General features: G+C 56.8%; 1 protein-coding gene across 1 annotated transcript; it reads right to left on the bottom strand.

Annotated features, from left to right (window-relative positions):
* Positions 1 to 5,572: 5,572 nt before the first annotated feature.
* Positions 5,573 to 14,354, bottom strand: C21H3orf18 (chromosome 21 C3orf18 homolog). The gene is made up of 5 exons (XM_058678564.1): positions 13,907 to 14,354; positions 11,397 to 11,782; positions 8,949 to 8,974; positions 8,245 to 8,392; positions 5,573 to 7,227 (listed from the first exon to the last, which is right to left on the bottom strand). Exons 2-5 carry the CDS (start codon positions 11,628 to 11,630, stop codon positions 7,147 to 7,149), a joined length of 489 nt encoding a protein of 162 aa, XP_058534547.1. The 5' UTR covers positions 11,631 to 11,782; positions 13,907 to 14,354; the 3' UTR covers positions 5,573 to 7,146.
* Positions 14,355 to 14,755: the final 401 nt, after the last annotated feature.

The following is a 14,755-nucleotide window of genomic DNA, read 5'->3' as shown; positions in this document are numbered from 1 at the left end:
AAGGCCCTTCGGAGGTCACTCTCCTGACATTAACTGTGTGACTTATTTAGCAGGTGTGAGCCTTTTGTTAGTTCCGGCCTCGGAGATAAATGAACACAGGCCACTCCCCCTCGTCCTTGGGGAGAAGCAGTTCACTGAACTTTACCACCAGGCATCACTGCAGAAGCCACAAACGTCCTGATGTCTGTGTCGTTGTAGGGGACATACAGACAGGAGGAAGCCCAGCTCCTGCTCTCCCCTTGCAGCAGGCTTGGCCACTGCAGGCAACAAGCACTCCGTCTCACTTCACGGTGGGGAGATGGGGCCGAGACGGAGGGGCCCCTCAGAGATGCACATTAGACCCACAGCCCAGGGCCTGCAGTCCATGAAGGGACACAGGTGTGAAGAGCCTATCCACAGAGACCAACAGAGCCAAGTTCAAATCCTGTGGGACAAGTCACTCAGCCTTATTGAGACTGTCTCATGGGGCGTGCAGTGCAAAGAAGTCGGTGTGTGTGTGTGTGTGTGTGTGTGTGTGAGCGTGTGTGTGTGTGTGTGATGGAAGGGAGGCGGGGTGGTAGTGGCAGGGGTCGGGGGTGGAGGTGAGGGGACAGGAGGTGCAGGCACAAACTCTACAGCACTCCGCAAGCAAAGTAGTAGCCGTGCAGAAGCGGAAGCCCTCAGGCGGGTGCCATTGCTCAGATCCCCATGCCAGGTGTCTGAGAATGAAGCTATAGGAGAGTAATACCACCTTGACTCAGGAGGTTGGCCAGGCCAGAGCCCCAGGCAGCACACACTCCTGAGCTAATTGGCCACGAGCTCCAGGTTCCTCCTCTCCCTGGGCCTGTGAGGAGTTACCTGAGGCCCTCCCGGCTGGGATGGTGATTAGTCAGGTTATAAAGGACAGACAGGTGAATTAAGCTGATAGAAAACAAGGTTTCCCAAATGAGTAAAAGCCGCTGGGAAAGACACTGAGTGGATTTTTTCTTTCTCTGTAGGAGGAACCCTCTAGCTCAAAATTTCTCTCTTGTATTTTTCTTTCCTTATTAAAACCTACGATGGCAGACATTGGGTTAATACACTCTATTGGGAAAGGATTCCTCTGTCTGCTTGCAAAAATGTCTTACCTATCTCTTTTTAAAGATTTATTTATTTTTATTGGAAAGGCAAATTTATAGAGAGGGGATAACAGAAAGATCTTCCATTGGCTGGTTAACTCCACAAATGGCTGTAACGGCCGAAGCTGAGCTGATCCAAAGTCAGATGCCTCCATCGGGTCTCCCATGCGGGTGCAGGGTTCCAAGGCTTTGGGCCATCTTCTACTGCTTTCCCAGGCCACAAGCAGGGAGCTGGGTGGGAAGTGGAGCAGCTGGGACGTGAACCAGTGCTCATATGGGATCCTGGCAGTTTCAAGGTGAGGATGTAGCCACTGAGCCATTATACTGGGCTCCCTGTCTCTTATCATTACACACTGCCCCCTCCTTGAACCCTATCTCATGCTGTGCTGGCGTGACAAGGAGGAAATAGCAGCGAGCAGTTTGCCATCCTTTTGATGCCCTGTGTTGGTACTAAGAGGAGCAAGGCTCTTAAATGAGGATGGGACTGGCATTTGCAGCAGGGGTCCTAGGTGGGCGAAGCTGTGCTGTGAGAGGGGCTCAGGGTGGGGGATCCAGACGATTCTGTGACCACTGTGGAACATGTCCCACATCCTTGGTCCTTCCCAACTCCAGCCAGGGAAGCCTGCGAGGGCTGATGGGGACAGCATGAGGCTGCCTGGGGCCCAGTCCCTGTGTGGACCTCAGTGGCCACAGCAAGGCACCTCCCTTGCCCCATTTGCGCACCTACCAGGGCTGCTGCATGTTGAATATCAGGTCTTTAGGGTCCACTCTCTGTCCCCCACTGGGAGAGGTGTCTACACCTACAATTTAGATTCCCTGAGCCTGAGGTGGGTAGGGACTCTGGGGCCCTGTGCTTACTTACTCATCACTAAAGCACAAATGACAACACGCATTTAGAAGGGTCTCCAAGGAGTTCGAATAGCCTAATTTGTGGATTTGAAAAGAGTTGGCCACCTTAGTGACCAGTCTCCCTGACTCAGCCCAGATGCACACGGACTTGCTCCTGGTAGAAGGCAGCAAGCAACTTCAGCGCCTGAGCTGCTCAGGACTGTCAGACTCGGGGTGGGGAGGGAAACCTCCAAGCTCTACTTCACCCAGAGCACCGCAATGGTCCAGGCCTGCACTGCCACCTGGTGGCCATAGTGGGAATGGCTCCAAAGGGAGCACAAAGCACCTCACTAGGCCGAAGAACTTGAGCCCATGAGTGTTCAGGCTAGAGGCTGGGAACAGGCATCCTGGGTCTTTTGGAGGGAGTGTGGATAATTGTGGCCTCCCCAGGAGTTGCACCTCGCCAGCACCAGAGGAGGAAGGCGTAGTGTTTCCCCCCACCCCCCACATACAACACAAGTGCTCGCCTGGTGAATTCCCCACGACCAGCATCCTGTATAGTCTGTTGTCCCTCACACCTTGCCTCCATATCAACCTGAAATGCCTCCATATCAACTCCAGAGCCATGCCTTGTACCCCAGTCATCAGCCACGAGTCCCCTTCTGAAGTCTCCGGTCCCCTTGGGAGCGCTGCTGTCCTACAGAGCAGGACTTTACTAAGGCTGGCCCTGTCAATGAGCCCAGCTGGTCTGGAAGAGATCGAGCCATAGCAGAGGGCTCCATCTTTGGGGGAAATTCTTTCCTTCTTGGGGAGTCTTGGGAGATGGACTCAAATCAGGCCCCTCCCTTACATGCTGACTGCTCTGGGCCCTGGCATCCCTGTATGGAACAGGGGGACACAAGGACACAAGGGCCCCCATCTCTGCAGATTGCTGCGGGAGTGAGCAGGCTCTGGTTCTGCCTGTGAGTGCCTGAGGTCTGCATGTGGCGACTTTGGATCCCACAGGTCCATTCGAGGGATTTATGGCACAGACCCTCTCTTCCCTCCCTCCCCAGCATGTGATTGCACCAAGCCACACCACCCATCCAAGCTTCAGCTGATTGCCTTAACTCTCCTCAGCTAGTGCTGTCTGCCTGAGCCCAGAACAGGGCCGTGAGAGTTCTGACCAGGATGGGGCTCATCTGCACACTTGCTTCTTTTTTTTTTTTAAAGATTTATTCATTTTATTACAGCCAGATATACACAGAGGAGGAGAGACAGAGAGGAAGATCCTCCGTCCGATGATTCACTCCCCAGGTGAGCCGCAACGGGCCGATGCGCGCCGATCCGAAGCCGGGAACCAGGAACCTCTTCCGGGTCTCCCACGTGGGTGCAGTGTCCCAATGCACTGGGCCGTTCTCAACCGCTTTCCCAGGCCACAAGCAGGGAGCTGGATGGGAAGCGGAGCTTCCGGGATTAGAACTGGCGCCCATATGGGATCCCGGGGCTTTCAAGACGAGGATTTTAGCCGCTAGGCCACGCCGCCGGGCCCTGTACACTTGCTTTTTAGCCACTGGGGCCACTGGGCTTTGAACATGCATTGTGGTTAGGAGCTTCTTGTCTGCCTATTGGTACCCTAGGAACCCAGCACATGGGTGGGGTGCAAGTTGTGAGAGAGCAGGGCCAGCACCTGGGAGTGACCGTAACAATGACTTGAACACCTCAGGCCCCTCGTTCATCTCACATAGTCCCAAGCACGCCGTGTGAGTCCCCACACCAACCTGTGGTCAGGGTTTGGGTGGAGCTGCTCTTCACACAGCAAATGGGGTGGGGGTAAGGAGAGGCTGAGGGCAGAGAACCCCCGGCCACCAGGCAGGGCACCTGGCTGTGGGCAGTTCCAGGAACTGCCAGAAGATGGCAACATGGGCTTGCGCGCGAGGCTAAAAGGCCGAATGGGGAGCCCAGGGGGCCCAGCGGGCTCCAGCCGGGGCTTATCTGGGGTTCCTTTCCAGAGACGTGTAGGAGGACCTAAAGCCCTAGTCCGAGTGACTTCTGGATGGAATGTGATGGTTACCGGGACCAGGCTCTTATTCTCAATGCAGCCCAAGGCCCCTTTGACGTTGGCCAGCTGAGAACGCCTGTGGATGGCGCTCCACAGCCCTGCTCTCCCCGCACCAGCTGGTCCATGTGTTTGCACACGGCAAGAGCTCAATCATCCATCACACCTACTGTGATTACTCTGATTGCTGTTCTTATTATCCCAGTCCCCGATGTACCCTCTGCTAGTGTCTGCTGCTGCTGACCCCACAGGAGGTCAGCATGGGTCACCCATGGATTGCATGGGTGTCTACCGAGGACCTGTTCTTCTCCTTTTTTTTTTTTTAATTCGCAAGCTGCTGGAATCTGAGCATCTTTTTTTTCCCTTTTTAAAAAAATTTTTTTTTTTTATTGATTACATTGCATTATGTGACACTGTCTCATAGGTTCTGGGATTCCCCCAACCCCTCCCTATACCCTCTTTTCTTTTTAAGATTTACTTATTTTTATTGCAAAGTCAGATATACAGAGAGGAGGAGAGAGAGGGAGCTCTTCCATTTGATGATTCACTCCCCAAATGACCACAACTGCCGGTGTTGTGCCAATCTGAAGCCAGGAGCCAGGAGCTTCTTCTGGGTCTCCCTCGACTGCTTTCCCAGGCCACAAGCAGGGAGCTGGATGGGAAGTGGGGCTGCCGGGATTAGAACTGGAGCCCATATGGGAGCCCAGCATGTTCAAGGCGAGGACTTTAGCCGCTAGGACTTTAGCTGGAGGACCCGTTCTTAAAGCACCCTGGTTCAAAGCCAATTGCAGTAACTGCAGACAGGCGGGCACTGCTATCCCACCCTGGGTGATGGGCTGAGGCAGTAAGGAGGGTGCTCAGCTGTCCTCCTAACTTGAGGCCATCTGGAGGACACAGTGACTGGGGCTGGCTGTGGAGCCAGCTGAGAGGAGGCGACAGTGAGGGCACAGATGAGGAAGTAGCCCATCCATCACCCAGGCGGGCCCACCTGTCAGGAATAGGCCTGGGGCAGGCTCTGGAGAGAAGGGGACGGGATTCCCCTGGAGCCTCTGTCCAGTCCTGGTTCTTGAGGCCAGCCTCGCCCTACAGGGCCTGTTTCTGCAGGATCCCCTAGACCCAGACCAAGCGACTCTCCAGTGGTGGTAGGGTGGGGAGGTGGAGCACGGAGTTCACCCACTATTTCTTACTCCAGGCCCACCCACTGCTTCTTACTACAGGTCTAGTAGGACTCCCCCAGTCAGCTGAGGAAAGGAGGCTTCTCCCAAGACCAAGGTCATCTCTGCCAAGCCCAGTCGTGGCTCCTGTGGGTGGCCTATGGAGTGCCGGCTCTTTAGCCCCCACCTCCACCTCCTTATACCTACCCTAGGGGAAGACCCACAGTTGGAGCCGGGGCCTCACCCCGTCTTTCATCCCACTGCCCTTGCCTGAAGGCTCAGCCTTCTGGGGAAAGCCTGGTTTTGGGGACATTCAGAGTTGGCACTGAGACAGTCCTAGGAAGGTCAAGTGGTGGCTCTAGGGTCCCTCTTCCCCCAGCCCTACTGAAGGAGGCCAGTGGCTCCCACCTTTGCACTGCCCCCTGTCCCTGGCCGCTCCAGCCCTCCCTCCTCGGTCCCACGGGGCCCAGTCCACTTGACTGGTTGGGAGTGGCAGGCTTGTTGACCCATTCCACAGTGGAGGCCTGAGGCCCATGGGCTAGTTTGCCTTCAGGGCTGGAGGTACTTCTCCAAATCCATCAGGGAAAGCTACGGGCTGCCACCTCCTAGCTGGGACCCCTTGGGAGCCCTCCCGCCCCCCACCTGGGGTTTCGCACATTGAGTGTCACCAGCTCCACTCTCTCCGTGTAAACATCTTAATTACATCTTTAATGTTCTCACATAGAGATGCTGTGAGTTAAATTACAGCTTTGTGCATCCTAAATTACCCATAGCCCTCCAGTTAGTGCAAGTGCTAACATATTTATAGCATCTAGAAGACGGAATCAATCCAGAATCTTCCTCATTGGGCCTCCTAGGTCCTTACTACCCAACATGAGGTATGTGCCCAACGCAAGAGCCGCACATGCCCTCCCTGGGGCCCCTCCAGCCAGCCGAGGCTGGCGATGGTGGTGGGGCCACTGCACATGCTCACATGCGCATGCATGGCCAGTGTAGCCCTTGGAGTCTGGCTCTGCCCAGTACCCTGCCCTTTGCATTGGCATTGGCCCTGCCCCTCCAGGCTTAGAGGGAAGCCAAGTGCACAGAACTCCCTTGCTCACTCCATCAACACAGAAAGGCCCTTTCCAAAGATGGAGTAGAGGTGGAGAATTTAAAAACAGACTGTGTTGCTTAGGTCTGTTTCCAGGGAGCACCCCGTCTAGCCTTCAGTCAGTCAGAACCGTCCCCATCAATCTGCAGCCACCATCCTCAAACCCAGTCTCTCCTCTCTCCAACCCTGAATCCTTGATGGAGTCAGGACAGGGAGCCACATGCAAAAAAACACAGCTTCCCTCTTCCCTCGGGTCTGGGAACACTGGAGCCCACCCTGATGCTCCAGAGTGCGGTCAGCACAGTCTCCATCCTGCCCTGTGTAGGGACATGCACATGCTTGAGGCCTCCTGCAGGATTCGGGGGCACAGTCCCCAATATTCTCCCCTCAGCTCCCTCCTGGTCTAGAGAGCCATTGGCTGCCAGGGATGGCTGGCTGGGAGGGCCCGTGGTCACACGGATGGAGCAGGCAGCCCTCCTGACACGCTGCCTTCTGCTCCATCCTCAGCTGCCTCTCCCCACCCAGAGGAGACTCCAGACCCTAACACCCAGGGATTTCCCTGACACTGGGGAGCCCCCCATTTCCTCCCCCTCTCCTCTCAGCCATGTCTCCCCCGCCATTTCCTCCACACCAGGGAAGCAGAACAGAATGTGAACAGCCTGGGCCCGGGCTGAGGAAGCCAAGCAGCAGTGCCTCACAACCTCTCTGGCTTGAGGGTTGCCCTCCGTGCCAGGGTCCTGGGGTTAGGAGAGGTCAGTGGCCAGATGCCCAGCCTGGCCAGAGCCCTGGAGAGACAGCAGGGGGTTGTCTGCAGAGCAGCTGGGGCCTGGCCCTCCCCTATTCCCCTGAGGCAGGGCAGGTCTTGATGATCTGTGGGCAGGTGGCCCTGAGGGCATCATGGTGGCTTCTGTCAGCGTTCCAGGCCCATCCCCAGGTGGCTCATGCTTGGATGGCATTGGCTACATCGGTAAATACCAGCCGACTGGGCCTCTGCAGAGGGCCCTGGGAGGGGAGGGTGGTCTGTGGAGAGAGAGGCAGGCACATCAGTGGCATTGACCAAAGCCACGCACATCCTGCCTGGCACGTCCCCCCTGGCTTCCCGGTGCTTGCTTGTGCTGGGTGCCAGCGATGCCTGCTTCCTGGCTTGCTCTCCATGAAAACTCAGCCTGGAAATATGATCCAGCTCCAAAGACTCCTCCCCCAGCAGCTGTCCCCAGCTTGCCCCATCACCTTGGCAGCACTTGCAGGCAAGCTCAATCAATTGAAGTATGCATCACTTTCTTCCAGCAGTGCGGCATGGGGCGGGGTGAAGGGCCTCACCTCTGCACTCCCTAGCTCCAGCACAAGACAGGTGCATGGCAATAATGGTCAACAGCCCTTGGGGGCAGTGGCCTTGAGTGATCAAGATTGCCAGTGTGACTTCCTGACCCCTGGCAGAAAACTAAATGGTCTCTGGACTCCCAGTCGAGTTCAGGAAGAAGCAGGCTGGATGGGAGAAGGCCAGACCTTGATGATCCTTTGGGGATTTGGGGCTCTTGGGAATGACTGCACAGGAGAGCTTTGGCTAGGGTCTCTACCTTTCAGTGACCAGGACTACTCCAGCCCAAATCTGATCCTGTCCATGACCCACTCAAGACCACAGCCGCTGAGAGTAGGGGAGCCCGTGGGCCAACATGATGCACCTCTCGCTGGTCCTCTCCTGCTTTTCCAGTCAAGACATGGGGGGAGGAACAAAGGATGTTCATTTGTGAATGAGGAAATGGGGGTTCAGAGAGTGCCAAGGGGCTTCCAAGATCTGCCAGAAGTCGGGGCGGACTGTGGGGCTGCCTCTGGCCTGGCCTTACACAGTAAGTCTGTGCATGGCATGATCAGGGAGCAATTCTCCCTGCTTCAGAACCAACTGGCCTAAGCCCATACGCCTGAGAGCTGACAGCTGACCACCTGGCAGGTGCTGGCAAGCTGCAGAACAGAGGGAGGCTCGGGTGGAGGAGGCATGAAGTACTGCAGGCCAAGTGGGGGAGCCTGGCTGGTACCCACCTTGCCCTGTGCAGCCTGCGTGGAGGCGGCAGCTTGCATGGAGGCCCCATCCCGCCCGTGTTCCAGCAACTCCTGCTCCAGTTCGTCTTGCTCCTCTGTGGGGTCGAAGTTGTACATGGGCATGAGCTGGTGGCGTAGCTTCTCCAGCCTGGAAGTGCAGACAGAGGAGGCTGAGGAACAGGGCTGACCCTGCCCTCCCACTGGTCCCTGGGCCCTCCCTGCTGGCAGCTGAGCTACTGCCAGTAGGCCCTGGTGGGGTTTAACCTGGAGTTAAAGGGGAATTTTTTTTAACTTGTTGTAGGTACTCCATCCCTTAGAAGGGTGGCCTGGGAAGAAGTTACCCACTACTGGGACTGGGGGCCCTCTGGCCATGTACATGTGGAACATGGGGGTCCACACAGACTGCCTAGGTCAAGGCCTTGTGGAAAATCTAGCCTTTGGTGGCTAGGTAGGGGCAAGCAGGGAGTGCAGGGCAGCAGGGCAAGGGGTGCTGGGCAGCTAGGTGGGGTTTCCCCCATACTTCTTTCCCTCATCACTCTGCCAGGTATTGCCTGGAATGTGCACCTACCCACCCTGGTTGTGAGAGAGTCAACCCCAACCTGGAGGGGACAGGAGAGGCCCTGACTCCCTGGCCACCCACACCTCCCAGAGCCTTGCCCAGCACTGCTTGTGGGCTAAGTTTGAGGCAGCAACCAGGGAATTACCTCTTCTTCTTCCTGATGTATAGAACCTGTAAGAGAAGGGGCAGCATTAGAAGGCAGAGCTAGGAGGCCCCAGCCAACCCGGTAGTCCCTCTGGCTGGGGGACATGTGGAGCCTGAAGAATTGGCAACTTACGGGTTCTCCCATCCTCAGGGCCCCCAGTCAACATCCATGCCCCCCTTGGATGTATGTAGATGTGGATAGTGCCCAGATGGGGCCCAGGGACCCAGAGGTGGGAAGGGTCTGCCTCAAAAAGCTTGGCCTGAAAAACCACACCTCAAGTGGGCTCCACTGTGTCCACACTGACAGGACCCAGAATCTGCCTCCTCTGGGCTGAAGGGGCAGGGGAACACACACAGCACTCTCTCAACTTTCCCTCAGCCTAAAGCTACAGATAGGTCGAAACAGCAGGAGACAGCTGGCAGGCAGATTTTGCAGGGCCTAGGCAAGGTGCTGGGCAGGGTCCTGGGCTCCTAGGAAGTTGATGGTCTGCAGTCGACAGAGGCATGGGCACAGGCCCAAGGCCCTGAACATCAGCCTAGGCTGACCCCTCAGAATCCATGTCTAGGTTCCCAAGGGCAGGACCAGGCTATCTGAGAGAACACACTGCAGCTCCTGACCTGAGCAGGAGTCTCCAGGGAGAAAGTACTGAGCAGAGAGTGGGGAACTGGGGCAGGGGGCGGGAGGGAGTGGAGACGTGGGTGGCCACACCAGGCAGGGAACCGGATCCCACCATTCTGCTCTTCCTGAAACTAGCAGCTTCAGGAACAGCCACTGCCCTGGCCTGTCCCAGCACTCCTGTGGTCCCCATACTCCCTGGACTCCCCTCACAGCTTCCAGACAATGTGGCTCCCAGATGGCCCTGGACTCTTGCTGTATGACCCCAAAGGTATCCTTCACTGTCCCCTCCTGTCCAGGCAACTCCACCCCTGCCACTATGGGGGCACCCTTTGCTCTCCTGTGCAAACACCATCTCTGGGGTCTTCTGGGCCTGCCCCAGCACCCTGTGCTTTGTCACCTGTTGCCATAGAACCCCCCCTCTCCTGTGACCTGGGGTTCAGCAGGTGCTATAGGAAAAAGGCCAGAGCCTCCATCAGCTCCCTGAGTCCTTGCCCCTCTGTTCTCACTGCCGACACTTGCCCCACACCTGCCTTCCCAAACCTTCCCCTCTCAACCTTGCACAGTCCAGCTGTACTCCATCTCCTTTAGGAAGTCCTCCTCCATTGACCCTGCCCACACCAAGCACTTTTTCCTTCTGTGCAAAGCACACAGCCTAGCATTGCGTTACTACTCCTGGCTCAGCGTTAGGGGACAGGAAGCCACAGTTGGTGAACGTCTCCAGATGTGGTCCCTGTGTCTGGCAATTTTTCCCTTCTTCCCTGCATTTGTCCACCAACCTTCCTGCCTCTCCACTTGGGGCAAGCCCCTCTCCCCAGGATCCCTGAATGTAGAACAAACAGCAAGGAGCCATCCCAAGTTTCAGAGACAACATCTTCTACTGAGAGTAGCAGGGGCAGGATCCAGGCTCTCTTAGGGCCCTGAGTAGGGTTTGCTTAACCACCACCTAGTGGTGCCAGGACAAGCTTTGGCGCTCTGCCTCCCCCACCCCCAGGAGACCTCTCAGACCAGGCCTCAGCCTCCATGTGCTGCATCCAGGCCCTGCTTGCCTGGCAGCCATCTGGAGCCTGCAGGGCCCATATGGTGATCCTGGTTCACCAGTGGCTCCCGCTGGGCCGTGGAGGCACTCCCCACAGCCCTACTTGTCAGAGTAACATGCTCCCAAGCCTGCCAGTCCTGCTGGGAGACCACCTGTGCCCTGCCCTTCCCCATCTCAGCCTGCTCAAGCTCCAGGGGTCGCTCAGGGACATTCTGAGTGCTTGTGTCCTCTTGGAGGGGAGCGAGACCACACCCTTAGGGCTGACACTGGCCAGCAGCTCCCTCTCCTCCCTGCAGCTGTGGTCCCCACTGTTGCTTATTCTCATTCCTCATAAGAACCTTCCCAGCACCTGTGGGCTCCCAAAGGCCAAGTCAAAAGCAGATGCCCCAAAACTTACCACCCTGTGCATAGGTGAACAAATGCTGCCAGGAGCCCACTGTGTCCTGAGACTGCCACCCAGACACCACAGCCCAGAACCCACCCCAGCTCCTCTTGCCCTCTGCCTCTGCTACAGCCCCGACTGAAAACCTTAGATGCACCAGCACCCTCTTTGGGAACAGCCTCCTCACTGATTCCTAGGAGGCTGCATGGTCCAGCTCAGACCCAGACAGACCCCTTCTGGTTGTTCCAGTTGGATGGACTGCCCCCCGCCCTTCTGCCTCTCCACAGATACATCTCAGGGAAGGGGAGGCCTGCATGGTCATTCTAGACTGACAGCTCTGGAATGCCAAACCCTGGTCTTCACCACCCAGCCAGAGCCTCCCGGCCAGCCCCAGCCAGCTCCCTGCTCTCACCACAGCCACAGCCAAGCCAATCACCGTGATGACCCCGAAAGACAACAGCATGGTGCCCACACCGGCTGTGCCACTGGCCATATCAGGGACTCTTGTGGCATTAAAGCTGGTAGCTTCTGGGCTGAGGGTGGTGGTCTCAGAGGCTGACCCATCTGTGGCAGGTGCCAGGCCAGGTTCAGAGGTGGGTGGGCGGCTGCCAAGCCAGCCTCTAGCCGACAGGATCCTGGAGTTCATGCTGGCATGGAGGGGCCCTGCCCGACTGAGAGATGGCCCGTCATTCAGTCAACTGGTCCACTCGCTTTGGACATGGGGCATCGGAGTGCTCCAGCCGTCGGCTGGGCTATCTGCAGAGCCACCTCCTTGGATGATGTGAGCTCCTTGCCTCCCTGTGTGCAGATGAGGAAAGAATAAAAAACACATAAGGCTAAAGACAGGAGTGTGGTGAGGGGGGGAAGTTCCTCTAGCTCTGAGGGTTCTGGGGGAGATAAATGCTGGTGGGCAGGACTGTGGGTGCCTTCAGCAGCTATGAAGACACAGGCTTGATACAGTGGCAGTTCCTGTGTGCATTCAGGCACAAGACAGTGAAGCCCAGTCACCCCTGTGGATAAGTAAGATGATCCCAGGGGTCATAGTTGGCATATACAAAAGGTATTAGGGAATTTTTAAAGAAAAAGTCCCTCTGCAGGCCCAGCACTACGGCTCATGCTTGCCTAAATGCTTGCCTTGCAAGTGTCAGGATTCCCCTATGGGTGCTGGTTTGTGTCCCAGCTGCTCTACTTCCCATCCAGCTGCCTGTTTGTGGCCTGGGAAAGCAGTAGAGGATAGCTCAAGGCCTTGGGACTCTGCACTTGCATGGGAGACCCAGAAGAAGCTCCTGGCCAACTCCGGCTGTTATGGACATTTGAGCAGTGAACCAATGGATGCCCTCTGGCATCCATTTAGGCACTAGGCTATTGCACTGGGCCCAAATAAATAAATCTTTTTTAAAAATAAATAGGGACCTGGTGTGGTAGCCTAGAAGCTGGGGGTCCTTGCCTTGCATGTGCCAGGATCCCATATGAGTGCTGGTTCTAGTCCTAGTGTCCCCGCTTCCCATCTAGCTCCCTGTTTGTGGCCTGGGAAATCAGTCAAAGATGGCTCAAGGCTTTGGGATCCTGCAACCACATGGGGGACCTGAAGGAGGCTCCTGGCTTCGTATTGGCACAGTTCCAGCCATTGCGGCCACTTGGGGAGTGGATCATCAGATGGAGGATCTTCCTCTCTGTCTCTCCTCCTCTCTGTATATCTGACTTTCTAATAAAAATAAATAAAAATTTTAAAAATAAATAAATAAATAAAAACTCCTCCCCTGTGAACTCCCTCAATCCTCACTGTCCACCCCCACCTCCTGGCCCCCTGTGCACCACCCCCACTCCAATCTCTCATCCTGCTTGGGGAAAAAAAAATGTTGCGGATTTTTTCCTTTTCTGGTGAGAAACATCTGTCTAGGAGTCAAGGTAGCTTGTCTTTGAGTTCCAGCTCAGGTGTGGGTTGGCCCAAAGCAAATCCCTCCACCTCTCCATGTTCCTTGTCCAACGTGGGGTTATGGAGATAGTAAGAGCATCCCATAGAATCACAGACCTGTATCACAGTCATTGAAAGGTGGGAATGAGCAGGTTCCTAGAAAAGCCTTGGCTCAGGCTAGCTGATCACCCAATAACTGTTAGATCTGCCCCAGGTCAAGCCAGTCAGAAAAGGGGCAGCCACAGGAATCTCTGAACCCAACTCAGTGTGTGGAAGATGGGAGGTAGAGAGAGGCTAATGGTGGTCCTCCGATCACTCAAGACCTGGCCCCTTTTCCCCTGGGGGTTCTGGGGGATTCTTGGGGATGGGAGAAAGACAAAAGGCGCATCCCTTCTGAGGGAGGGGTGCTGTGTGTCCACTTTGAGATGACTTCTCCCTGCGTTCCTCCTCCAGGGAGCGCAGGGAGGCAATTTACCCAGCCCAGAGGGCCCTGGGGTAAGACAGGGTGGAAAGGGGACCTAACCCAGCTGTGGGTAGAGAGGTCCTAAGTGGGAAGCATGCCCCTTGCAGGGGCATGAGTGTGAGGGAGATGCGCCCACTCTCACGGTGGCCCCTTAGCAAGGAGCTGTGCTGGCAGATCAGGAGGCAGGCAGAGGCTCACTCTTCTCTCTCCCTCCTGCTAGGCTAGGTCAGAGGTCAGAGTTCTTTCCTTGGCCCTGCCATTAACCCCAAGCATGACCTTGGGACAGACCCTTAACTCTTCCTCCAAGGCCCTGCTTGACTCTGCCTCGCCCAGGAGCTCAAATGACCACCCCTCTGGCCCCGCCTTGGGTCCCCAAGGAGAAGGGAAGGAACGCAGGGTGTAGAGCCAAGGCGCTTCGATCTCTGAGAACCCGCTGGCCCTTCTCCGCCAGGTCCTGCAGTCCTCCCTGTCCCAATCCCCACGCCCGCCTCCACGACTCTGGATGCCTCCATTTTCGCACAGAAGCAGCGACCTCAGCACTTACTTAATCCTTTGCGAGGTGCCGAGCTGGCAGAGAGTGTAAGGATGGCAGCAGCCGGCAGGAGGACGGGATGAGGAGGGAACCCCCAGGCCCTGCCTGTGACCGCGGCAGGTGCGAGCAGAGGCCGGTAGCTCAGTCTGAGGCGCGAGCCGGGGCCAGCTACCGTGCAGCCACTGCAGTTGCAGCCGCAGCCGCGAGCGCCAGCTCTTCCAGCCTGGACTGAGGTGGGTAGGACTGAGGGCCGGGCGGGGGTGAGGCCGGGAAGAGCAGCCTGGGGATGGGGAGTGGGGGAGCCCCGAAGCTCCAGCGCCTCGCCTCCCAGCCACCGGCTCCGCACCCCAGGCCTTCTATTGGCTGCTAGAGCTAGGCCCGCCCAGTACAAGCCCGCTAGCTTGTCGCTCGAATCTGGTTCCGCCCCCGGCGGGAGCCAAGAGCCGAAATTCTGGAGCTCGGTTTGGGTTTTCTGAGGTTACCCTTGATCCCTTTGGCTAGTGCTGAAGTCGTGCAGGGGCCTGGGGGTGGGGAGGAGGGCAGACCCTTCCAGGGCCAGGACTAGAGTCCCCCATCCCACCTCCACCCCAGCCTCCTTTCGTTCCACCTGCGCCCTTGCAGACTCGAGCTCGCAAAACGGGGGCAAGCCACTGGACCAGGAAACTCTTCAACCTATGGGGGCCTCTGCTTCCTTCTCCGAAGGCGGGTCCGTCGAGGGGACGGGATGATGTTATTATCTGGGTGGTGGTATGATGGGGCGCAAGCAGCCTTGACAGTCGCCAACGTCCAGGCGGGAAGCCCGCAGACATGCATCCTCTCTAATCCTCAGGTTTTCCAAGGCGCTCACGGGGTTTACGGGTT

This window comes from Ochotona princeps, chromosome 21 (genome assembly GCF_030435755.1).
Source record: "Ochotona princeps isolate mOchPri1 chromosome 21, mOchPri1.hap1, whole genome shotgun sequence".
NCBI lineage: Eukaryota > Metazoa > Chordata > Mammalia > Lagomorpha > Ochotonidae > Ochotona > Ochotona princeps.
This window is presented reverse-complemented; position numbering and strand designations above follow the sequence as displayed.

Bases quoted from the DNA above. Each gene is read 5' to 3' on its own strand.
- C21H3orf18 (XM_058678564.1), bottom strand. From the start codon at position 11,630: ATGAACTCCAGGATCCTGTCGGCTAGAGGCTGGCTTGGCAGCCGCCCA. The intron at 8,393-8,948 runs GTAATTCCCTGG...CTGCACTTCCAG, and splicing joins TACATCAGGAAGAAGAAGAG to GCTGGAGAAGCTACGCCACC. The intron at 7,228-8,244 runs GTGGGTACCAGC...CTCTCTCCACAG, and splicing joins CGCAGGCTGCACAGGGCAAG to ACCACCCTCCCCTCCCAGGG.